Source organism: Patella vulgata, chromosome 5 (genome assembly GCF_932274485.2).
Source record: "Patella vulgata chromosome 5, xgPatVulg1.2, whole genome shotgun sequence".
Classification (NCBI taxonomy): domain Eukaryota; kingdom Metazoa; phylum Mollusca; class Gastropoda; family Patellidae; genus Patella; species Patella vulgata.
This window is the reverse complement of record NC_065883.2, coordinates 43,005,665-43,031,568: the sequence shown is the minus strand read 5'-3', so window position 1 is coordinate 43,031,568 and position 25,904 is coordinate 43,005,665. Positions and strand designations below refer to the sequence as shown.

General features: G+C 34.6%; 1 protein-coding gene across 5 annotated transcripts in view; it reads left to right on the top strand.

Annotated features, from left to right (window-relative positions):
• The window catches only part of LOC126820261 (transmembrane protein 87A), a 444,177-nt gene that overhangs the window by 21,534 nt on the left and 396,739 nt on the right, over nt 1–25,904 (top strand). For all 5 annotated transcript variants that reach the window (XM_056100811.1, XM_056100809.1, XM_056100810.1 and 2 more), the window contains exons 2-3: nt 6,468–6,525; nt 8,079–8,173. In XM_056100811.1, coding sequence (XP_055956786.1) covers nt 6,468–6,525; nt 8,079–8,173 — 153 coding nt within the window. The remainder of the gene's footprint in view (nt 1–6,467; nt 6,526–8,078; nt 8,174–25,904) is intronic.

Below are 25,904 nucleotides of genomic sequence, written 5' to 3'. Positions count from 1 at the left end.
TCTAGAGTTAGTGAGACGAAGAACCCTTTTAAATTTCAGCAATTTCGGTTTATTACGTCTAGAGTTATGGCCCTTGTTTCACTTTATTGAACCTTGTGAACGCTCTAACTCCAAAAGTTATCATCCGATCTTTCTGAAATTTACATGCATTACTGAAACGAAGAAGCCTATTGAATTTCGGGAATTTCCGTTTATTACGTCTAGAGTTATGGCCCTTGTTTCACTTTATTGATCCCTGTGAACGCTTTCCCGTCAAAAGTTATCATCCTATCTTTCTGAAATTTATATGCATTATTTAGATTGCTGAAACGAAGAAGCCTATTGAATTTCGGCAATTCCCGTTTATTACGTCTAGAGTTATGGCCCTTGTTTCACCTTTTTTGATCCTTGTGAAAAAGTTATCATCTGATCTTTCTGAAATTTATATGCATTATTTAGGTTACTGAAATGAAGAAACCTATTGAATTTAAGCAATTTTCGTTTATTACGTCTAGAGTTATGGCCCTTGTATCACTTTATTGGTCCTTGTGAATGCTCTAACGTCAAAAGTTATCATTCGATCTTTCTGAAAATGATATGCATTATTTAAATTAGTGAGACGAAGAATCCTTTTAAATTTCAGCAATTTCGGTTTATTACATCTAGAGTTATGGCCCTTGTTTCACTTTATTGAACCTTGTGAATGCTCTAACTCCAAAAGTTATCATCCGATCTTTCTGAAATTTACATGCATTATTTAAATTAGTGAAACGTAGAAGCCTATTGAATTTCAGCAATTTCCGTTTATTACGTCTAGAGTTATGGCCCTTTTTTCACTTTATTAAACCTTGTGAACGCTCCAATGCCAAAAGTTATCATTCGATCTTTGTGAAATTTATATGCATTATTTAGATTAATGAAACGGAGAAGCCTATTGAATTTCAGCAATTTCCGTTTACATGCATTATTTAAATTGGTGAAACAAAGAAGCCTATTGAATTTCAGCAATTTCCGTTTATTACATCTAGAGTTATGGCCCTTGTTTCACTTTATTGATCCTTGTGAACTCTCTAACGCAAAAAGTTATCACCCGATCTTTGTGAAATTTATATGCATGATTTAAATTAGTGAAACGAAAAAGCCTATTGAATTTCAGCAATTTACAATAATTACTTCTACAGTTATTGCCCTTGTTTCACTTTGTTAAACCTTGTTAATGCTTGATTGATGATAGTTATCATCTGATATGTATGAAATTTATATGCATCATTTAAATTTGTGAAACAGGTCTATTGAATTTCAGCAATTTCCATCAATAATTTCTAGAGTTATGGCGATTGTGAACGTTTGAATGAAAAAAGTGATCATTTCAACAATTTCAACAATTTCTGTAGATTACTTCCAGAGTTGAGACCCTTGTTTCAGTTTGTAGAACCTTGTAAACCCTCAAACGACAAAATTTATAATCTTATCTGTATGGAACTGTCTTGTAAAGGCCCCCAATTACCTACAAAGGAATAAATATGCGACAACCCTTGACGACCGCTCGGACGATTTAGCTGCTGTGGGCGTATGTTTTGTTGCCTGGCAACCTATCTTTATGATTAACAGATCCTCCATACTGCTATGGTTGAGACTTAATCGTCTATCACTTAGCATACACATTACAGTATAGGATACAGTCCTTTTAAAGTCTTTCCATTCTAGTCTTAGTCTTTCGGGATAAAATTCAGAATGTACTAGCGATGGTTTAAAGTGTTTATAACACCACATGATGCCTTCTCGTTCTAATTCATCCGAAGACCAATTTGCTGGGTCTATCCACAGCAATTTCTGAAAAATTATAACATTTTTAAATGAAGAAAATCGCTGGTCCAAGCATTCAACAACTGACGCAACTGCCTTCTTTAAATTATCATCAACATGTTTAATGTTGCTTTCTTGATATCTAACCCCTGTCATAGAAATATTTATGTATTCCTGATTTTCATTCTTCTTTCTGGCATGTCCATCCTGAAGTCCAGATTTACTCATACTATATGTATTACCGCCAGTTGATGTACTTTCTGAAAATATTAAAATAATATCCAAGCTTTTACTTTTCAGCATATCATTGGCATAGTCTTAGTGAATTTTATCTGAAATTTTTACGAAAAAAAACAATGAGCAAATTTATGTGAAATCAGAGAAATTAGGCCTATCCCGCAAAACTTCCATATAAATGACAATTATACTATATTTGATTGTATCTTCATTTGGTTAAGAGGGTTTGTTTTCATTGTGGTGGTTATAATTTATGTTTCACAATGGGTGAGTTCTTGAAATTTATTTTGACACTTTGTTGAGATAGATCTAAAAGTAAGTGCCTCCTTAGTTCTGTCTACAGCTGGCATGACTTCTGTCACTAAAAGATTGTTTTTTATACGCCCACATTTAAATGTGGTCGTATATTGTCGTCGCCCCCGTCGTGGACGCTCTAGAGGCCAAAGTTAATATCTGATTGATCTTAAATTTATACACAGTGTTTAAGGTCATGAGACGAAGAAGCCTATTGATTTTCAGTGATTTACGATAATTACTACCAGAGTTATGGCCCGTGATCACTTTAAAAAATCTTGTGGACGCTCTAGAGGCCAAAGTTAATATCCAATTGACTTTGAATTAATACACAGTGTTTAAGGTCATGAGACGAAGAATCCTATTGATATTCAATGATTTCCGATAATTACTGCCAAAGTTATGGCCCTTGATCACTTTGCAAAACCTTGTGACGCTCTAAAGGCTAAAGTTATCATCCGATTGACTTCAGATTGATACACAGAGTTTAAGATCTTGAGAGGAACAAGTATATTGATTTTCAATGAATTTTTATGACTTGGAACAGCTTAATCCATGATATTAAAAGTTTTGTATACAAAACATTAGCATGGGGTAGAACTTTATAAAAACCAAACAAATTCTAATGGTTTTCTCAGTTGTTGCTCTTAATCAGATTTTAGTGTATTTTAAATGTTTCATTACCGAAAAAAGTAAAAATATGCGACAAGCCGACAACTCTTGTTGACTGCCCGGAAGATTTAGCTGCTGTGGGCGTATGTTTCGTTGCCTGGCAACCTATCTTCTCTAAACATAAAGATAGTTCAGATACACAGCTAATAATCAAGAGATATGACACACAGGTATATAGAAACTGAAAATCCTGTAACTTCTTCAAAATTCCATTCAGTTTTGCTGCTGACTTGGCATTTTTACTTGTCTTTACACTATCTTCTAAGAGTCAAAGCAAGAATTATCCAGTTTTCTAAAAGATGTATCAAACCACGTCTTTGATGACTAATGAATCTAGTCCCATGAACTTTGGGGAATTTCAAAACTCGAACACCATAAATTTGTGCCATTTTGTGAAAATGCTTGAATAGTTTTTCAGATCGTTTAAACTCATAAAATATTAGGACCATGAATTCATATACAGCACTAAACAGGGACAGTTTCATGATAGAGTATTTCAATGATAACTCAATCCGATGAAGAACACAATGAATATCAATCAGCCATTCTCTAGTGTCCTTCATTTGCTTGATTAATCCATTTTTATACGCCAACATTGAAATGTGGTCGTATATTGTCGTCGCCCCTGTCCGGCCGGCCGGCCGGCGTCCACAATTGCTTGTGGACGCTCTAGAGGCTAAAGTTAATATCCGATTGACTTTAAATTTATACACAGTGTTTAATGTCATGAGACAAAGAAGTCTATTCATTTTCAGCGATTTTCGATAATTACTGCCAGAGTTATGGCCCTTGATCACTTTGAAAAATCTTGTGGACGCTCTAAAGGCCAAAGTTGATATCCGATTGACTTTAAATTTATACACAGTGTTTAAGGTCATGAGACGAAGAAGCCTATCGATTTTCAGCGATTTCAGATAATTACTGCCAGAGTTATGGCCCTTGATCACTTTGAAAAATCTTGTGACGCTCTAGAGGCTAAAGTTATCATCCGATTGACTTCAGATTGATACACAGAGTTTAAGAGCTTGAGACGAACAAGTATATTGATTTTCAATGAATTTTTATGACTTGAACAGCTAAATCCATGATATTAAAAACCAAACAAATTCTAATGGTTTTCTGATAATTACTTCATGAGTGTATTATAAATGTTTCATTACCGAAAGAAGTAAAAATATGCGACAACACTTGTTGACTGCCTGGATGATTTAGCTGCTGTGGGCGTATGTTTTGTTGCCTGGCAACCTATCTTTTGAATTGTCAGATATCCTCCCACAATCTCATATAGCAACTTTTGGTCTTCGTGAGCAGAAATTCACCCATGTATCTGTTATCACTCGTCACTTTCGTCAGTTATATAGAAGGATAGCTTGTGTTTTCCTTTTGCTTTTGTCCCTTTCTTTTCTTGAAGTCTTCATTACGCATCTATCATAGCATTGATCTCTGTGTTAAAATTGTATTTGGAATGTGTTTAACCAGTTCTATCACATATGTGATAAATGACTGATACCAATATTGTTCTTTAATTTGTAATATGCTGCCACATGATTGTGATTGACACAGGTAACTCTAGGATGAAATACGCTTAGAATTTTATCATTTTTATATACGCCCACATTGAAATGTGGTCGTATATTGTTGTCGCCCCCGTCAATCCGTCCGTCAGTCCGTCCGGCTTTCACAATTGCTTGTGGACCCTCTATAGGCTAAAGTTAATATTCGATTGACTTTAAATTTATACACAGTGTTTAAGGTCATGAGAAGAACAAGCCTATTGATTTTCAGCGATTTTCGATAATTATCGCCAGAGTTATGACCCTTGATCACTTCAAAAAATCTTGTGGACGCTCTAGAGGTCAAAGTTAATATCTGATTGACTTTAAATTTCAACACAGTGTTTAAGGTCATGAAACGAAGAAGCCTATTGATTTTCAACGATTTTAGATCATTACTGCCAGAGTTATGGCCCTTGATCACTTCAAAAAATCATGTAGACGCTCTAGAGGTCAAAGTTAATATCCGATTGACTTTAAATTGATACACAGTGTTTAAGGTCATGAGACGAAGAAGCCTATTGCTTTTCAGTGAGTTATGGCCCTTGATCATGTTGAAAAATCTTGTGGACGCTCTAGAAGCTAAAGTTATTATCCGATTGACTTTAAATTGATACACAGTGTTTAAGGTCATGAGACGAAGAATCCTATTGATTTTCAGCGATTTTTGATAATTATTGCCAGAGTAATATTCCTTGATCACTTTGAAAAATATTGTGGACCCTCTAGAGGCTAAAGTTAATATCCGATTGACTTTAAATTTATACACAGTTTTTATACGCCCACATTGAAATGTGGTCGTATATTGTCGTCGCCCCCGTCCATCCGTCGGTCAGTCCGTCGGTCCGGCGTCCACAATTGCTTGTGGACGCTCTAGAGGGTAAAGTTAATATCCGATTGACTTTAAATTTATACACAGTGTTTAAGGTCTTGAGACGAAGAATCCTATTGATTTTCAACGATTTCCAATAATTACTGCCAGAGTTATGGTCCTTGATTTCTTCAAAAAATCTTGTGGACGCTCTAGAGGCCAAAGTTAATATCCGAATGATCTTAAATTTAAACACAGTGTTTAAGGTCATGAGACGAAGAAGCCTATGGATTTTTAGCAATTTCCGATAATTACTGCCAGAGTTATAGCCCTTGATCACTTCAAAAAATCTTGTGGACGCTCTAGAGGCCAAAGTTAATATCCGATTGACTTTAAATTCATATACAGTGTTTATGGTCATGCGACGAAGAAGCCTGTTGATTTTTAGCAATTTCGAATTATTACTGCCAGAGTTATGGCCCTTGATCACTTTGAAAAATCTTGTGGACGCTTTAGAGGCTAAAGTTAATATCCGATTGACTTTAAATTGAAACACAGTGTTTAAGGTCATGAGACGAAGAATCCTATTGATTTTCAGCGATTTCCGATAATTTTTGCCAGAGTTATGGCCCTTGATTACTTTGAAAAATCTTGTGGACGCTCTAGTGGCTAAAGTTAATATCCGATTGACTTTAAATTTATACACAGTGTTTAAGGTCATGAGACGAAGAAACCTATCGATTTTCAGCGATTTCAGATAATTACTGCTAGAGTTATGGCCCTTGATCACTTTGAAAAATCTTGTGACGCTCTAGAAGCTAAAGTTATCATCCGATTGACTTCAGATTGATACACAGAGTTTAAGTTCTTGAGACGAACAAGTATATTGATTTTCAATGAATTTTTATGACTTGAACAGCTAAATCCATGATGTTAAAACGTTAGCATGGGGCAGAACTTTATAAAAACCAAACAAATTTGTTACTCTTAATCAGAATTTAATGTATTATAAATGTTTTATTACCGAAAAAAGTAAAAATATGCGACAACCCTTGTTGACTGCCCGGATGATATAGCTGCTGTGGGCCTGGCAACCTATCTTTCTTTTTTTACAGGCTAAAATTCATGCATTTCCAAGAAGTTTATATACTGATACCAAAGTAAAAGTAGCAAGTGAGTTATTATTATGAATTAAGATACGTGTATCAAACAGCATTTTGAAACCAAATATTAAAATACCACTCTCTCATAACCCTTCAGCTGTTTGAAATAATTGTTGCCTGCCTTTCGAAAAAAGCAGAGGACTATTAAAATGGGTTCGTCTGTCTGTCTGTCCGTCACACTTTTTGGGACACAATAACCCTCCTTCTAATTAAGCTAGAATGTTCAAACTTGGTGTAGGTGTTTATTAGGTCAATACCTCGATGTAGTTCGATGATGAGCAGTTTCTGCTTAGGGTAAGCAGAGATAAACAATTTGATTGGTTGATACTTTGAAACATAATAACTTTAGTTCTAATTAAGTGAGAGTGATGAAACTTGGTGTATAGTGTCATTACATCAATACCTTGACTAAGTTCGACAATGAGCATTTTTCTGCTCAGGGTAATCATAGCGATAAGCAATTTGATTGGCCAAGACTTTGGAACATAGTAACTCTCCTTCGAATTGAGGTAGAATGTTCAAACTTGGTGTAGGTGTTGACAGATGAGAATTTTCTGCGTAGGGTAAGCACAGATAAGCAATTTGATTGGTTGATGCTATGGGACACGATAACTTAAGTTATAATTAAGGGAGAGTGATGAAATTTTGTATATAGTATCATTGCATCAATACCTTGACTAAAAGTTTGATAATGAACATTTTCTGCTCAGGGTAAGCAGAGCGATACACAATTTGATTGGTCGTGACTTTGACTAGGTGAATGCTTTGATAGAGTTCGAAGATGAGAATGTTCTGCCTAGGGTAAGCAGAGATGAGCAATTTGATTTGTTGATAGTGAGAGTGAGGACACTTGGTGTATAGTTTTATCACATCAATACCTTGACTAAATTCGATAATGAGCACTTTCTACTTAGGGTAAGCAGGGCGATAAGCAATTTGATTGGTGGAGATTTTGGAACAGAATTAATTGAGGTAGAATGTTCAAACTTGGTGTAGGCGTTCATTAGGTGAATGCCTTGGTCTAGTTTGATAATAAACATTGTCTGCGTACAGTAAGCAGAGATAAGCAATCTGATTGGTTGATGCTTTGGGACACGATAACTTTAGTTCTAATTAAGTTAAGAGTGATGAAACTCAGAGTATAGATTCATTATATAATTACCTTAACTAAGTTTGATGATGAGAATTTTCTGCTTAGGCTAAGGAGTGATAAGCAATTTGATTGGTCAAGACTTTGGAACATAACAACTCTGCTTTTAATTGATGTAGAATGTTTAAACCTGATGTAGATGTTAATTAGGTGAATGTCTTGACTGAGTTTAATGATTAACATTTCAAATAAAAGCTACGCAGAGTTAAGCAATTCCATTGATCGATGCTTTAGGACAAGATAACTTTGATTCTATCTGATAGAGAGTGATGAAACTTAGTGTATAGTTGATAATCAGTTTGATTCCTTGATACTTTTGAAAAAATGTAAATGTGCGATAAATTAATGTGTCATCTATTTATTATGGGATTTCGGCAGGGGTCACCAGCCTCACTGTTGGCTTATGTTTTCAGTTCATTGTAATGATCACACAGGAAGTTTGGATATAAAGTGGATAATCAGGCGAAGTCCTTGTTCTAATGAATATGAAAGTGTAGAGTATGACAATGTAAGTTGAAATTTTTATTGTAACATGAAAGGGCACATAAGATTGGACGACATTACTTTTTGGTACGTATAGCCAATGGTTACTATATCCACTTTACGGCAAGTTTACACCAATCTGATTAAAATTAATTCGGCTATCTTCACTCAAAGTCGCAAAAAGAGACCTTTGCCAATTATCGAAAACACTCTTAATCCCCTCAGACGCCAGTGACGTCACAGTGACCGAATGCATATTCGGAATAATTATTCCTTAATTACCTATATAAAGCCGGCGTGTGTATTCATTAACGCCTGACTGATTCCTTAATCCCCTAATTAAATAAAACAATTGACGACAGAATAATTTGTTATGTAAAATATTTTAATTGAAGACCCAATTTAGCATTTGTTTCATAATGTCCCGCCCCTCTTTTCTTGAAGCTATTAAACCTTTAAGTTAACTTATTTTCCGTAATGAAACTACTTCTTTTAAGACACCATATATAAATTCCCCATCTACAGTGGCACTTTCCCGCGATCTTGATTATCGCATGAAAATTGCTTACTATATAATTATAAGGCAGTGCTTACTACGAAACTACTGTATGTGTTATAGTTATATGTTAACGGTCACGTATGCCATACGCTGAAGTTATGTATGCGTTTTAAAAGTGATTTAACTATTAATGTAATTTTAAAATACCATTTTACGAAAATGATTTGATATAACCACAAGTAATTCTTATTTCGGACGCCTTTCTTTCATTTGCTGCCGTATAAACGAAGACTCGTTATTTTGGAGGGATATTACTGCCGTGAATTTGATTGAAACGGGCACGGATCGGCAAATTTCATTCTAGCGTATTACAAAAACACATAATTTTGTAGGACTATTACTGACATAAATTTGAGTACTATTTGTAGGACTATTACTGACATAAATTTGAGTACCATGTGGCAATTAAATATGAATAAGTGGTTGCCATGCAAGATACACCCATATTTTGCCAGAGATGGGCAGAGAACAAGTTTAATAAAACGCGATTTTTCGTACGACCAAGGGCCATCATCGAGTATGTTACAGTCCGACATGGGCCAATATCTAAAGGAAACAAGATCTTTGGAATATAAAAGTCGAATAAAAATTGTGACATTAAGAGGGACCAGGGATGGGATTTCGCTCCTATATTCCGAACTTGTCCGACGTTATTTTCCAAACGCCCAAAATTGTCCGACTGTGAATATGCCCAATCAGACATCAAGACATGGTGAATAATATTCAAAATTCCAAAATTAATATAGTTTACTGAGCAGTGTATAAAATTTGTCAAGAAAAGTTGTAGGCCAATAGGACTCGCTGGTAGACGCCATTCTTGAAAGTTGTAGGTCCTAACATTAAGTTGTGGGCCCAATAAATATTAACAAAACACACATACACTACACCACCTAAAATGCCTTTATTTCTAAGTTCTAGCTATTTGGGACAGGTTTAAAAGTTAAGATATATATTCAATATTGATTGACTGTACACATTACAATTTTAACTTTTGAAGGATTTAATGTTAATACTTGTGTATAGAAAGATAAAAATCATTCCATCCCTATTTTACCCAGACTTGATATTTATTTTTTCTGTAATAAATAAATATTTACTTGTAGTTGTAATAATCTTAATGATTATATATAGGTCTACTAGTACTAACAATATATAATATCTCGAAATTCCATTCACATAGAAATCTGAAGATTAGGATTAAAATGGCCCTTTACACTCTCCGAAAATTAACAGAAAATATTGTTCATTTAAATGAAATGAAATAAAACTGGCCTTCAGGTCCTTCCAGACATAGATTTATGTCTTACATTTCAATAAACATGTTAAATTTACTCTCCGGTAGCAACAATCATTTTATTTGTTTCATTCATCATGACGTGTGGAACTGTGAAATAAAAGACCCTGACCTCTTTCAAAATGAAAGTAAACTATCACTGCTGTTTGGCAGACGACACATCATTTTTTATCATTATTAAACGGACCTGATGTCACACGTTGGGATAGTCCATATTTATGAAACCATAAACTCTTTGTTATTCTTTCTATATATGACATATTGTACGTGCCTGTTTTCGAAGAAGACTTGGGTCTCCATTACGGTAGTGAAATCGTCATTAAAGAAATAGACTAGATAATCAAGTCTGCTAGTAAATCACGAGATTTAGAAAAAATGGCGGGAAAGGCCACTCGTTTTTACCTCACTGGAATTGTATTGTTACTAGTAGTTAGGCTTTCAGGGAATTTTCAGCTCTGCTTTTTCAATTTCATTTTTACAAGACAAAGAATTTATATCATGTGAATTTTTATTCTTGGATTCATGACAGTACAATAGATGGACTGATCTAGTTTAGTAGCACATGTTTGGATTTCACAATTGAAGGAATATAATATGCCGGATTATGCATGTGTATTCAATATCAGATAAAGACAAATAAGACAGTTAGTAAGGCATACTATCGGAACACACACTCATCTATTCCACACTTGATCAAAATGGTTAAATAATATTCTGCCGAACTCTGGGAGCGTGCTGATATTTGCAACCACAATCTCACTCCTACAATGATTTCTTTCGGTGGAAATTTTATTTTCAGTTCCGATAATGAAATACAGTTAAATGTCTGGATGAAATATATTACGGATATAAATAGGGACAATATAAATATTTTCAAAGGAGAATTTGATAGAACCATGAACAAATTATCCATGACACATATTTTTCCCGACAAAAACAGTCGGTCACAGGGCCGACACACTATCTTCAAAATAAAAAGATGTCGGCTCGCCAAGATATATATTCGCGCTGGGCCGACGGACCAACGTAAATTTTAAACACTGTTACTGAGTGTATAACTACCACTCAACCCGATTATCGTTGATAATACGCTGTATTGATTACGTAATTAAGTGCTGGATTAGCTTCTGATACTTGCGCTTTTGAGGGAGTGTGTCTATTCTCCCCATTCAATCAAATCTATCCAAAAGCACAGCAACATGACAGCCCTTCGTTTAATCAGGGGTCTTCCCTAAAACTTTGGACAGTGATTGAAGGTATTAAAACCAGTGAAAAAGTTGTTCGTCTCAAAACAATATTGTTTACATTATATCCGTGTTGACAGTTGATAACCTTGTTTGTCACACAATTAGTTTTTCTTCAATATTCTGCTATGCACTGGTTAATTGGGCATAATAAAATCATGAGTCATGACGTAACGTTATGTAAACATATTTGGTCCAATTTGGAGCTCTGTTTGGTATTGTTACGCAGTTAGCTATTGGTTGTTAATCAGACTATTGACACTATACGACTGGTACCGTGGAATCTCAGGTAAATAGCGTTATTATCTAATCTATGTAGAATTTTTCATAAATATCATTGAATTTGGCCTAATAGCATTCAATTTGTCCTTGTATACAACTTAAATCTCAACGTGCAATTTTGATTACCAAGCGTTAATTAACTAGGGTTTAGTTTGTCGACACGTGTGTAATTATAAGCGTCCCGCTTAATTTTCACGACTGTTCAATAATTAGTTGGACTGTTCAATTTCCCAGTTGTGATTAAAATTAGTCAAGGTGTCCAATTATGCCAGGTATTCAATTCTGTTGCCGAACATCCAATTTCACATGCGTTGTTCAGATTTTAGCGAAATGTTTATATTGAAGGAGTTGTAATATAGTAATGCTGCCGTGAAAACGTGTACATGTATAATGTACAGGCCGGTTTGAATAACAACAAAATGAGTTCGGTTAGAATTTTTTTCTAACACACTGTACAGTGTACATGCATATAACGTCGGCCAAAATGTATGCAACAATGAACAACTTACAATTTTTTTACAACGTATCATTACATCTTCGTCTATAACTTAGATGTAATCCATCAATTATTGGCTGCTATAAAATCCAAACTTTAAATTATATACGTCATACGATGAGCTTGCAGCTTCAGTTAATCTAAATCAATCATTCATAGAGCACTCGATCCACTCCACGGGGCGCTTAACGGTAAGTCACGTGGTCAGAAACGCGCCAAAAGATTGGGACTATATTCTTAGTCTGTCTGTGTTAATCGGCGACAAATCTCCGCTGTGACAATATACATCTACTTTAAATGTCGCCCAATTCATTTTGGTGGAAGCGGATATTAAATAAAGCCATTTCACACACGTGTACATTACATGCGCATGTCATATATTTATACAATGTCGGACTGCAGTTATTTATATATTTGATCTTTTTTGTGGGTTTAATTTGTTTACAAATTATCGTGCGTACCACTGAACTATAAATGCTTGTATCTTAAAATTGATCACACGCAGTACCGTCATTTCCCGATATCATAACCAACCCCAATTTGATTATCCATTGTTATTAGCCATTGTTATCAGATTAACCAATCTGTTTTCGAAGCAGCCATTATATTGTAATCGTATTTTCATACAAAACAGCTTTTCGCCGATTTACATGACGTCTTCCCGATATATTCGCATTAGGGTATGTTTGTTTCCCTTCTTTCAACAGCTTAGATGACCCTCCTTGGACAATTAGGCACGGCTCCATGTGTCGCCTAGCTTGTTCCATTCTAAAAGCATGCAATCGCCTTTGGAAATCACTTTGGTGTCTTTTTTTTTATTTCAGTCGCTTTATTTGAAACGATTTTCATAATAAGCCGTAGTAATTTTTTATTTTTTTTTACTGCCAATTCTGCTTAATTGTGTGCGCTTCGAAATCTAAAAACTTGACGTAAAACAAATCATGGATACGGGTTTAGAATAGGGTTATAGCATGATCTACATGTATTTGTTAAAGGCCTGTTAATACGGTATGAACAATATGGAATATTAAATATGTGTCCGTATATACCAAAAATAAATCACATAAAACAGATGAATAATACAACGTAGATTTGAAACAGAAAGTCTTCAAGTGTATGCGTAAATATGTTTCCCTTTTGTCTAAATCCCATTTATAACTGTTTGATCTCCTTTTGCAGAGCAAAGACTTGTTATTTTGAATGATACCGAGAAATCACTTAAAGCTGTTACAATCAGAGAAAATATTATAAACATAAAGGGGGCGTGGGGAATTAACAATGTGATAACTCAAAAAAAAAAATAATGATGCACACCAAAGTTTTTGCATAAAGAGATGGTTTATCATGTATATTTCAGTAAATTTCACTATATTTGATATGTATTCTATTCACATCGACATGTAAAATTGGGTGAAAGAATTAGGCCACTACCTTTATAGGAATATATTTATATAATTAGGCAATAATAATTTATTGCTGGAGTTACCCATTTCGACATATTCACTATATTTTAAAATCATAGTTTTAAACCTATATAGCTTCATTTTCAATATTTCTGGCTATTTATTATTCTATTGAGTTCCACGTTATGAATTTTTTAAAAGGAAACTATTTCAGATCAACAGTAATTTCTAATACACCTTTGATGTAATTAAAATATCTATAGCTTATGTACATAATCCATTGAGGCGTTTGTGTCGCTGACAAATTACAGTTTTTAAATAGGATACACAACACATCGTTATTAACTTAAGAGTCATGACAAATTTTAAATTTTATTAAACCAAAAAGTCATCATATAACAAGACAGTGAATATTATTGTTCTGTTCTGAAATCTATAAATTTACCTTTGGTTTATAATACACATTATACAGTTACAATGGAATTGTGTGTCTATTTATTGCCCCTAATAAAGTCTGGCAGCAGTTATATAACATCTAGGTCAACGTTGTTACAAGTTGGTGATCAGCGAAGCGTATAGTTCATGCTCTGGTGTCAGTTTGGTGATTATAATTAGAAATGTAAATTTCTACTATGTGAATTGGAAATTCCTTTTAATTATTAAAAAACAAATCCAAAAAGAAGAACAACCAAACAAAAAATAATTTGTTAATATTATTAGAAAAGACTTTAAATTTTCCACAAAGATTTTTTTTTGTTTGTGGAAATATGATAGCAAAATATCATAGTCCTATGATTTAGCATTAGTCCATGTACGCTGTGATAATGTCGGCATAGTAGCATAAGCATTTCTCCTTTTCAATGTCATCGCGTATTTCTTGGCCTTATATTTCTTTGAATAATTTGAATAACAACTTGATAACTCTTCCCCGTCTTCGCCCTGCCCAGTCTTAAATTCCACCCATTGACTATGTTTCTTTTAAAACCCCATAAAATTCCACAAACTATCATTATTGGAGCAAATATGCGTGTAGCAGTAGCAGCAAATGTCTTGGCTAATACCAATTGCCAATTCGATGAAAAATAAAGCACACAATTCATACGTTATGGTTTAATTAAAACATTTAATTATGAACGCATATAAACATGAAAATGTGACAACAAATAATGGTATTGCTTATACTCTTTATCTTGTCTAGTTCATTTCTTTGTTTGAACATTTCTCTGATTACAACATAATATAATGACTTGGACAGTTTTTTCGTTTCAGATACTAACCGAAATTTCCTATGAGAAAAAAAATGAAATGAAAAAATATAATATATACATATTATGTATAAGCTTTATTTAAATGAGATGCTCGAAAAGTGAACCACACATTTATCCATTGCAATAAGATCAAAAGTGAATATACCACAGTATTCACCCACATTACAAAATTATCCTTTTTGTTGTACTTATTGAAATAAACTGTAACAATTCGAACCAACTTTATCAGCGAATCCATTCGAGCACGAGAAACAGCTCGCCTCTCAACATCAAAGAGCAGAGCTAACTGTGTGTGCCTGTCAACATCAAAGAACAGTTCCGTGTGAAAAGTGTGCATGAACCGACACAGAACCTGTGGTTTCTTAGTACTGTGGAGTAAATTAATAAAGCTATTTCATACAATGGAAAACAAGCGGCTAGATGAACAAGCGTCTCAATATAAGGTCATATATCAGTATTATTCTTTCAAAGACGAGCTTGTTACACATAGTTCGATCGAATCTGAATAATGTTCGGCAATGGGCAATATTACCGTGGGTGGAAGCGGGCGCATGTCTCTATTTTCATCAGTGTTTTTTGATATGTGAGTTATCATTTGTTATATATAGTGAGGAAATTACCTTTTCTCGGTAGTCCTATCTATGATAGTGCTGGGTATTGCGACTGCAGTCATGATACGATACGTATTGCGATTCATGTGCCACGATACGATACATATCCAGATTCATAACTAGGTCATAGATTTAACAATAAAACAACATATTAAATATGTGATTGTGTTTTTAATGAAGCTTGAACTTCACCGCAGGTTGAACTGGCCGTCTTCTTAATCTTAGCAGACGAACTTAGACAGTCGCCACTATGGTGTCTTGTCAAGTGAGTGCTAAGATTGGTTGTATTACAACAATATTTTAGAATAGTTTTGCATAATCTACAAACAACTTTCGTTGTGTCACCTTTTAACTCATTGACCCCTAGACTGAATTCATTATCTACTACTGTCTCTCCCTAAGCCAATTAACTAGACAATAGCTTCTCTCCCTGGAGCTAATTAAAGGATTATCCATTAATCCAATATATTGCAGAGAACACAAAATAACCCACAAACTATTATTCCAGTCAAAAAATGTTCATATATTCAAATGAAGATATATAATTGGGCATCAAAATGGTCTAACTTTTAAGCACTAATACAAAATAACAACAAAGTTATTCTTTATTTAAATTCAACAATGTTTAGCACACGCACATTGTACAACAGGTCATAGCATGCTTCCGTAGGTATTCGTTTAATTGACGATCAAAATGTGCAAGGTTTACTACAATGAGCAAATTAAAAAATCAAACTATTTTTATCCTTATTTGAATGTCCTAAAAATGTTGAAAAAATCACTGTATTTAACTTAGTTTGCTGAACAAAGTCGGTATTGTATTCGCCGACCACGGGCCGACATTTTGATTTTTTTTCGTAGTAAGTCGTATCTGGGTCATCTTCTTCTCCGTTTATAATCCCGGAAAAAACAATCTCACGAACACTATTGAGATTAATATTCACTTCTAAAATACCCTTTGATAAAAATCCTACAAATTCTGATTCGAAATCACTTTCCATAGCGAAGAAATTATTAAAAGAGTGAGCGCTGGGATACTACAATTCGACGAAGAGTGGCTGCCATTTTTGATACGCTGTATATCACATATATCTTCTTCTCTGTTTCATATCTCGGAAAAATCACTTTCCCTGGAACATTTGCCATTACTGAGATTAATATTCACATGTAAATAAATATCCTTTGATAAAATTCCTTCAAATTCTGAATCGGGATCACTTTCCATAGCAAAGAAATTATTAGATGAACCAGCGTGAAAATATTAAACTTGCGTACAAAATGGCGCCCTATGACACAAATTTTCTCAAGAGTTCACGACCTTATAACCCCGAAACCATTGATGTGACATATATGTTTTATCATTTCAATCATTAGTTCAAACTATACGCTTATTGGATAACTACTTTTGGAAAGCCAATCGTCTTTTTTTATAACTTTATTGATCAATAAAACAATACATCAAAAAGGCCGACAGCAGCAGTTGATGGGCAAATTGTCTCGCGAGTTTACGACCTTTATAACCCCAAAACCTTTGATGTGACCTACAAATTTTATAATTCCAGTAATTAGTTCAAACTATATATTTATTGGATAACTACTTTTTGGAATCCAATTGGCCTTTTTTGATAACTTTCTTGATCAATAAAACTTTATACCAAAGAGGCCGACAACAGTCGTTGTTCGGAAAAGTGACTAGACATTAGGTAGTCGACAGGTGGCGTAAGTCGGTGAAATTCAATAGCTAATTAGGTCGACGCCTGGCGTAAGTTGGACCGAATGAGTTAAAAACCAAAAGTTTTCCCAAACTTTATTTCGCTGGAGGATTTGTTATTGCGACTGTGTTTTTACAGAGCTACTATCTATTATATTTACGTTCGAAATTTATAAAATTCTAGAGTAAAATGTCGCTTTATGTATTTAAATATGTATGTTTTATTAACTAAGCCTTATAACAAACTTTAAAATTCGGAAACAAAATGAAAAGGCGTTAAAATGTTGTTAATCTAAACCTACGAAACTAACGGTAATTACAGTCGTGCACTATCTATAGTAACACACATGTCAAGACTACTGGACATTCGTTTGCGAAGTGTCATTGTTTCAAATAAAGTTTATGGTATAATTTAAAGTTTTTAAAGATCATAATATATTTGAGAAAACGCAAAAAAGAATCATGAAAAATTGATTCGGCATCCCGCGATTCAACACAGGTATCGTGAGACGGTGAATCGCGATACATTGATTCAACGATATATCGTGCCAGCACTAATCTATGACCCAGGCAAGAAGCTATACATTTATATATTAATACGCCAACGCTTAGTAAATATAGCAGTGACAAAAACTTATAGATTTTCATTAATTTTAAAATTTTACATTAATAAACTTGCTTTCGAAAAAAGATTCGTTAATCTGATAACAATAGCGATTAGAATATATCGGATACATTTATATATTAATACGCCAACTCGTAGTAAATATAGCAGTGACAAAAACTTATAGATTTTCATTAATTGTAAAATTTTACATTTATAAACTTGATTTCGAAACAAGATTCGTTAATCTGATAACAATGGCGATTAGAATATATCGGATAATCAAATTGGGGTTGATTATGATATCGGGAAATGACGGTACTGCGTGTGATCAATTTTAAGATACAAGCATTTATAGTTCAGTGGTACACACGATAATTTGTAAACTAAAAACCCACAAAAAAGTTCAAATATGTATATATAACTGCAGTCCGACATTTATAGTTCAGTGGTACGCACGATAATTTGTAAACAAATTAAACCCACAAAAAAGATCAAATATATAAATAACTGCAGTCCGACATTGTATAAATATATGACATGCGCATTTAATGTACACGTGTGTGAAATGGCTTTATTTAATATCCGCTTCCACCGAAATGAATTGGGCGACATTTAAAGTAGATGTATATTGTCACAGCGGAGATTTGTTGCCGATTAACACAGACAGACTAAGAATATAGTCCCAATCTTTACTGCCAGAGTTATGGCCCTTAATCACATAAAAAAATCTTGTGGACGCTCTACAGGTCAAAGTTAATATCCAATTGACTTTAAATTTATACACAGTGTTTAAAGTTATGGGACGATGAAGCCTATTGATTTTCAACGATTTCAGATAATTGTGTGAAATGGCTTTATTTAATATCCGCTTCCACCGAAATGAATTGGGTGACATTTAAAGTAGATGTATATTGTCACAGCGGAGATTTGTCGCCGATTAACACAGACAGACTAAGAATATAGTCCCAATCTTTACTGCCAGAGTTATGGCCCTTAATCACTTAAAAAAATCTTGTGGACGCTCTACAGGTCAAAGTTAATATCCAATTGACTTTAAATTTATACACAGTGTTTAAAGTTATGGGACGATGAAGCCTATTGATTTTCAACGATTTCAGATAATTACTGCCAGAGTTATGGCCCTTGATCACTTTGAAAAATCTTGTGGAGGCTCTAGAGGCTAAAGTTAATATCCGATTGACTTTAAATTTATACACAGTGTTTAAGGTCATGAGACAAAGAAGTCTATTCATTTTCAGCGATTTTCGATAATTACTGCCAGAGTTATGGCCCTTGATCACTTCAAAAAATCTTGCGGACGCTCTAAAGGCTAAAGTTAATATCCGATTGACTTTAAATTTATACACAGTGTTTAGGGTCATGAGATGAAGTCTATTCATTTTCAGTGATTTTCGATATTTACTGCCAGAGTTATGGCCCTTGATCACTTTGAAAAATCTTGTGGACGTTCTAGAGGCTAAAGTCAATATCCATTAGACTTTAATATTTATAAACAGTGTTTAAGGTCATGAGACGAAGAAGTCTATTCATTTTCAGTGATTTTCGATAATTAATGCCAGAGTTATGGCCCTTGATCACTTCAAAAAAATCTTGACGCTCTAGAGGCCAAAGTTAATATCCGATTGACTTTAAATTTATACACAGTGCTTAAGGTCATGAGACGAAGTAGCCTATTGATTTTCCGCGATTTACGATAAGTACTGCCAGAGTTATGGCCCTTGATCACTTTGAAAAATCTTTTGGACACTCTAAAGGCTAAAGTTAATATCCGATTGACATTAAATTTATACACAGTGTTTAGGGTCATGAGATGAAGTCTATTCATTTTCAGTGATTTTCGATATTTACTGCCAGAGTTATGGCCCTTGATCACTTTGAAAAAATCTTGTGGACGCTCTAGAGGCCAAAGTCTATATCCGGTTGACTTTAAATTTATACACAGTGTTTAAGGTCATGAGACAAAGAAGTCTATTCATTTTCAGTGATTTTCGATAATTACTGTCACAGTTATGGCCCTTGATCACTTTGAAAAATCTTGTGACGCTCTAGAGGCTAAAGTTATCATCCGATTGACTTCAGATTGATACACAGAGTTTAAGAGCTTGAGACGAACAAGTATATTGATTTTCAATGAATTTTTATGACTTGAACAGCTAAATCCATGATATTAAAAACCAAACAAATTCTAATGGTTTTCTGATAATTACTTCATGAGTGCATTATAAATGTTTCATTACCGAAAGAAGAAAAAATATGCGACAACACGGGGGCAGTAGTAAAAAAAAACATCATACGTCAAGTCGAAAAATATGCACTGCACCTGGGTTGACCACCCACCCATTAAAATCTTGCGTAAAAAAATATGCACAATCATTTTTAAGAAAGACCACCCTAAAATCTTGCGCAATAAAATGTGTTCTTCACAGTTGCTTAATTGACCACCCAAAAATCACGCGCAAGAAAATGTGTTCCTCACAGTTGCTTATTAGACCACCCTAAAATCTTGTGCAAGAAAATGTGTTTCTTGAAATATCTCATTTTAGACCACCCAAAAGTATTTATATTGAGTTGATGTTCGACAAAATTCTGAGTCTGAATTATAAGACTACCCATATGCAGAGACAGGCTAAAATATATGAATTTAGGCTTGTACCTATTCATTTATTGTGCTTTCCCATATCCACTCAAATCTACTGATCACAGGTTGACCAATTTTGACCAGAGTGTGAAGAAGTAAAAGATTACCCTAACCTCATCTCGGCATGCTGCGGTGTTGTGGATAAAAAAGATGTTGACCCTCTCCACACGAGTGGGCTGGCAAACCAAATTGACAGGACAACAGTCGATCAAATCACGGGATAACACTTGAATGAAATGATAAGGCTTTGAAATATTAATTAATATTTATGTAAATAAACATATACAAGAAACAGGAGTTACAGTACAAACATAAACAAGTTGACAGTTTTCTTTGTTGACAGTTCTAATTCAATAATTAGAGTTCACGAGTCACGGAATTCACAGTTCAGACAGAGTTCATGGTTCACAGAGTTCACGATGTCTATGGAGATCCGCCATGTTAGAAAGCATGGGTTATCACGAAACTTAAGTTCACTTTCCCGGAGGAATTATAAAGTTAATCACAGTCGTCATCTTACTTAAGTATCACGATTGTCCTAAAAACATAGTTACCAAACACCACCTCCGAGACAGGGAAAAATAAATATCAACACGGCATTGTAACATGCTTAAGGGTGAATCTTGCGTTTTGATTGGTGGATTAGACACTGTCGATTGGACAATATATAACACCCCTCTGTTTTAGCAAGGCGAATAACTGCGTATATAAATATTACAGTGTACTTTTTTTTTCATTTTGTGCTCAGCCATCTTCCTCAACTCAAATCTTTATTAACAAATATCTTCAAGAAATTCTGCTCAAATGACCATCACACTATTTTCAAACTTCATCCAAACAGATCTCTGAAATATATAAAACAGAAGAAAATCAGTCATAAACAGGCATCATAAATTATTCGTAACTCAGCAGTGTGGACAATTTTGTTTTGTTTTTTTGCACTCTGCAGTGTTTACTTTAAAGTGAACAATTTAAATCAAAGTTTGCCCAAATTCTGAATAACATGATCCGCCTGATAATGAGTCATTAGTCTCAAGAAATTGTTTGAAAATATAGTCACTAGGGGAGGTGAAATAGCAGCTGATTTGGGCCTAGGATAACGGGAAATTTTGCTAAAATTGACAATGAGAATGATTGACAACACGTCAGAACGATATACATAGCAACCACTTGAATCCTAGGCATCACATATTTTTATAGGGTATTCTGAGGGGTGTTTGCAAGAACTGCTCTTCTCTGAACAAGAACTAGCAATAAAATTGTGTTGACGGTCTGCAAATAAAATAATAAAGGCTAAAAACTCAACCATGTTAAAGTTATCAAAACTTCGAAAGTGTAGCCATCATTGTTGCCGGTTGTTGCCAAGAGTTATCCCTGTGTAGTCTCGATTAACAGGCCGTAACTAATTCATTCACGACTGGCACTACCGGTCAAAAAGGCCACACTAAGGCTAATTTACTAATCTTTTTAAAAATCTTCAAAATATTCTAATAGCATTTTCTTTCATAATTTATTTACCAGCGACCAATCAAAGCTTATTTTCCATGATCATTCTCTATTGAAAGAGTAGAGCCGTAGTTTCTAGAACTGCCGTTGTTATTACATATCAATTCTATAGAATTCAGATTTTGTTGCATTTGGCCACCATGATATCTAGTCGTATAATACCCAAATGACCTAACGTCAACTCATTTGGAGCTCAAAACAGCGCAATTATTGTAATTACTGAGGCAAAAAGTAGGATATAGCTTTCAATTTTGTATCCCTATTTTTTTTGTAGACGTATATGTACGTAAACTATAATTTTAGATACGGTCTAAAATACGATTCTATTTTGATGGAGTGGTTATTGATATGAACTGAAACATTTCGTATCCCGTTTCATGCAATTTTCTTGCAGGGACCCATTAGACCACCCAATTTTCTTACCCAGAAATGCTTTTTTTCTTTCAGAACTCTGTTAGACCACCCAATTTTCTTACCCGGAAAGGCTTTTTTTCTTTCAGAACTCTGTTAGACCACCCAATTTTCTTACACATTATGCTTTTTTTCTTGCAGAACTCAGACCACCCAATTTTCTTACCCCGGAAAGGCTTTTTTTCTTGCAGAACTCAGTTAGACCACTCAATTTTCTTACCCAGAAATGCTTTTTTTCTTGCAGAACTCCGTTAGACCACCCAATTTTCTTACCCGGAAATGCACTTTTTCTTGCACTTTTTTCAGCTGGCAGACCCACCCCACCCCCAGTTGCTGTTTGCATTTTTTTTTACAGTTGCCCCCTGGACAACACTTGTTGACTGCCCGGACGATTTAGCTGCTGTGGGCGTATGTTTCGTTGCCTGGCAACCTATCTTTATCCGATTTTGTTGAAACTTGAAATGTAAGTTTATAACCCAAAGATATTCTCGCATATCAGACTGTAACTTCCTGAATTATTTCCCCTGATTGTACGAAAAATGGTATATCAAGGTTGTGGACCCTTTAGAGGTCACAATTTTTATCTGATTTTGTTGAAACATGAAATGTAAGTTTATAACCCAAAGATCTCGGTTCCTTACGATATTCGCACATATCGGACCGTAACTTCCTGAATTATGGCCCCTGATTGTACGAAAAATCGCGTTTTTAGCTTGTGGACCCTATAGAGGTCATAATTTTTATCCGATTTAAAAAAACGTGGACCCTATAGAGGTCATAATTTTTATCCGATTTAAAAAAACGGATTATTATATCACCGTTACACCCTAAGGATGACTGACTTCGAATTTCATGAAAATAGACCCAAAATGGCCGCCGTTCGTTCTCAAATAGCGTAAAAATATGGTATATCAAGGTTGTGGACCCTATAGAGGTCACAATTTTTATCCGATTTTGTTGAAAATTGAAATGTAAGTTTATAACCCAAAGATCTTGGTTTCTTTTGATATTCACGCATATCGAACCGTAACTTCCTGAATTATGGCCCCTGATTGTATGAAAAATCGCGTTTTTAGCTTGTGGACCCTATAGAGGTCATAATTTTTATCCGATTTAAAAAACTGTATTATAATATCACCGTTACACCCTAAGGACGACTGAGTTCGAATTTCGGCCCAAAACTGACAGACAAAATGGTCGCCTTCGTTCTCAAATAGCGTAAAAATATGGTATATCAAGGTTGTGGACCCTATAGAGGTCACAATTTTTATCCGATTTTGTTGAAACTTGAAATGTAAGTTTATAACCCAAAGACCCGTCTTCATTAGCCCAGTAGAGGAGCAGAACAGTAGGACCTTAAACCCCATCTCATTTATAACCCAAAGATCTCGGTTCCTTTCGATATTCCCGCATATCGGACCGTAACTTCCTGAATTATGATCCCTGATTGTACGGAAAATCACTTTCTTTTTAGCTTGTTCTCTATCCATATCTCGAAAATGTGGGCGTATCCTGCCTGGCAGCCGCTGGTTGGAGTTACTGGGTGTGGTTTTGGAGTTATATTCAACGCGCCCTACGTTATTATAATCATGATGCATATATTTTAAATGAATTCTGGTAGTTTTTATACGCCCACATTGAAATGTGATCGCATATTGACATCGGCCCTGTCCGTCCGTCCGGCATCCACAATTGCTTGTGGACGCTCTAGAGGCTAAAGTTAATATCTGATTGACTTTAATTACTGGTAATTACTGCCAGAGTTATGGCCCTTGATCACTTCAAAAAATCTTTTGGACGCTCTAGAGGTCAAAGTTAATATCCGATTGACTTTAAATTTATACACAGTGTTTAATGTCATGAGATGAAGAAGCCTATTGATTTTCAGCAATTTCTGATAATTACTGCCAGAGTTATGGCCCTTGATCACTTCAAAAAATCTTGTGGCCGCTGAAGAGGTCAATGTTAATATCCGAATGACTTTAAATTTATACACAGTGTTTAAGGTCATGAGACACAGAATCCTATTGATTTTCAATGATTTCCGATAATTACTGCCAGAGTTATGGCCCTTGATCACTTAAAAAAATCTTGTGGACGCTCTAGAGGCCAAAGTTAATATCCGATTGACTTTAAATTTATACACAGTGTTTACGGTTAGAAGACGAAGAATCCTATTGATTGTAAGCAATTTCTGATAATTTCTGCCAGAGTTAAGGCCCTTGATCACTTCTCAAAATCTTGTGGATGCTCTAGAAGCTAAAGTTAACATCTGATTGACTTTAAAATTATACTCAATGTTTGAGGTCGCGAGACAAAGAATCCTATTGATTTTCAACAATTTCCGATAATTACTGTCAAAGTTATGGCCCTTGATCACTTTAAAAAATCTTGTGATGCTCTAGAGGCTAAAGTTATCATCTGATTGACTTCAGATTGATAATTACTTCATGAGTTGTTACTCTTTATCAGATTTTAGTGATTTATAAATGTTTCATTACCAAAAAAAAGTAAAAATATGCGACAACACTTGTTGAATACCTGGACGATTTAGCTGCAACACCTAAGGCGTTTTTGTGAACCGATTAGATTAGACCGATTAGCTATTATACGCATTTGTGAACCAAGTTGATTATGCTAATCGTTACATTTGTGAGACGATTTAACTCAACTGATTAGGCAAATCGACCTAATCGTCCCAGGAGGTGTTTAGGCGATTAGATTTGACGTTTTCAAAATGGCGGAATGTTTGACATCGTAAGTAATTTTTAATGCTTATTGTTGTTTTTCTCCATAAAAAATGTTTTTTTAAAACGCATTTGATGTGTTTAAAGTAGCTAAGTCTCTAACTCAATATCATCCAAAATCTTCAACATTGAAAACACGATTTATTTGTCAAATTATATTAACATTCATGTTGTGATCTTAACGGGAAAAGATGGGCTTTTGATATCCAATATTTAAGACAAAATAAACATTTTACCATTGGTACACGAATCGTGTACCATAATGTGCTTCAGCCCTAGTTGTATCAAGAGACTCGAGGGACGAGGCTAGACACATTGCACCAAATCAAACGGCGTATGTAAACTGGAATAACCAGACGCTAGAAATTTGCACTCGCTTGAGACTGCTGGCTTATTTCGCCGAACATAACGGATTTGAAATTGGAGTAAAAACGGAAACCATTGAATGTAAATCAGTTTATATACATTCATATTACAGTATTATATGCATTGCGACCCACTTTTGTCAATTTCTAGGTCCCAAATGTTAGCGATTTAGCTCCTTTAATGTTAACTTTATAGTCCACAAGAATGTTAGATCACCTCTGGCTCTAAGCAATTTTAGGCCCTCTGGGTGCCAGCAGTGTCACTGTAATCTGTAGGTAACTTGGACTACACGTGAAACACACGCCCCACTCGTCATGTTAGCAGAGACAATTTTTTTTCTGATCGGTGTCCGTGGTGGCAGCCGTCTTACCAAATCGTAATTATCAAATTTCACATTTGTGGACCATACCTAATCAAATCGAAATCATACCAAATCATACTAGCAAATCAAAACCTAATCTAATCGACTCACAAAAACGCCTCTATTGTAAATGAATTCTGGTGAATAGCAACATGTGTAGTAAATTCTTTGGAATTAGCTGATATTGAATAATCAAACTTATTTTGTATTTAAAAATCCAAAGGTATGCTT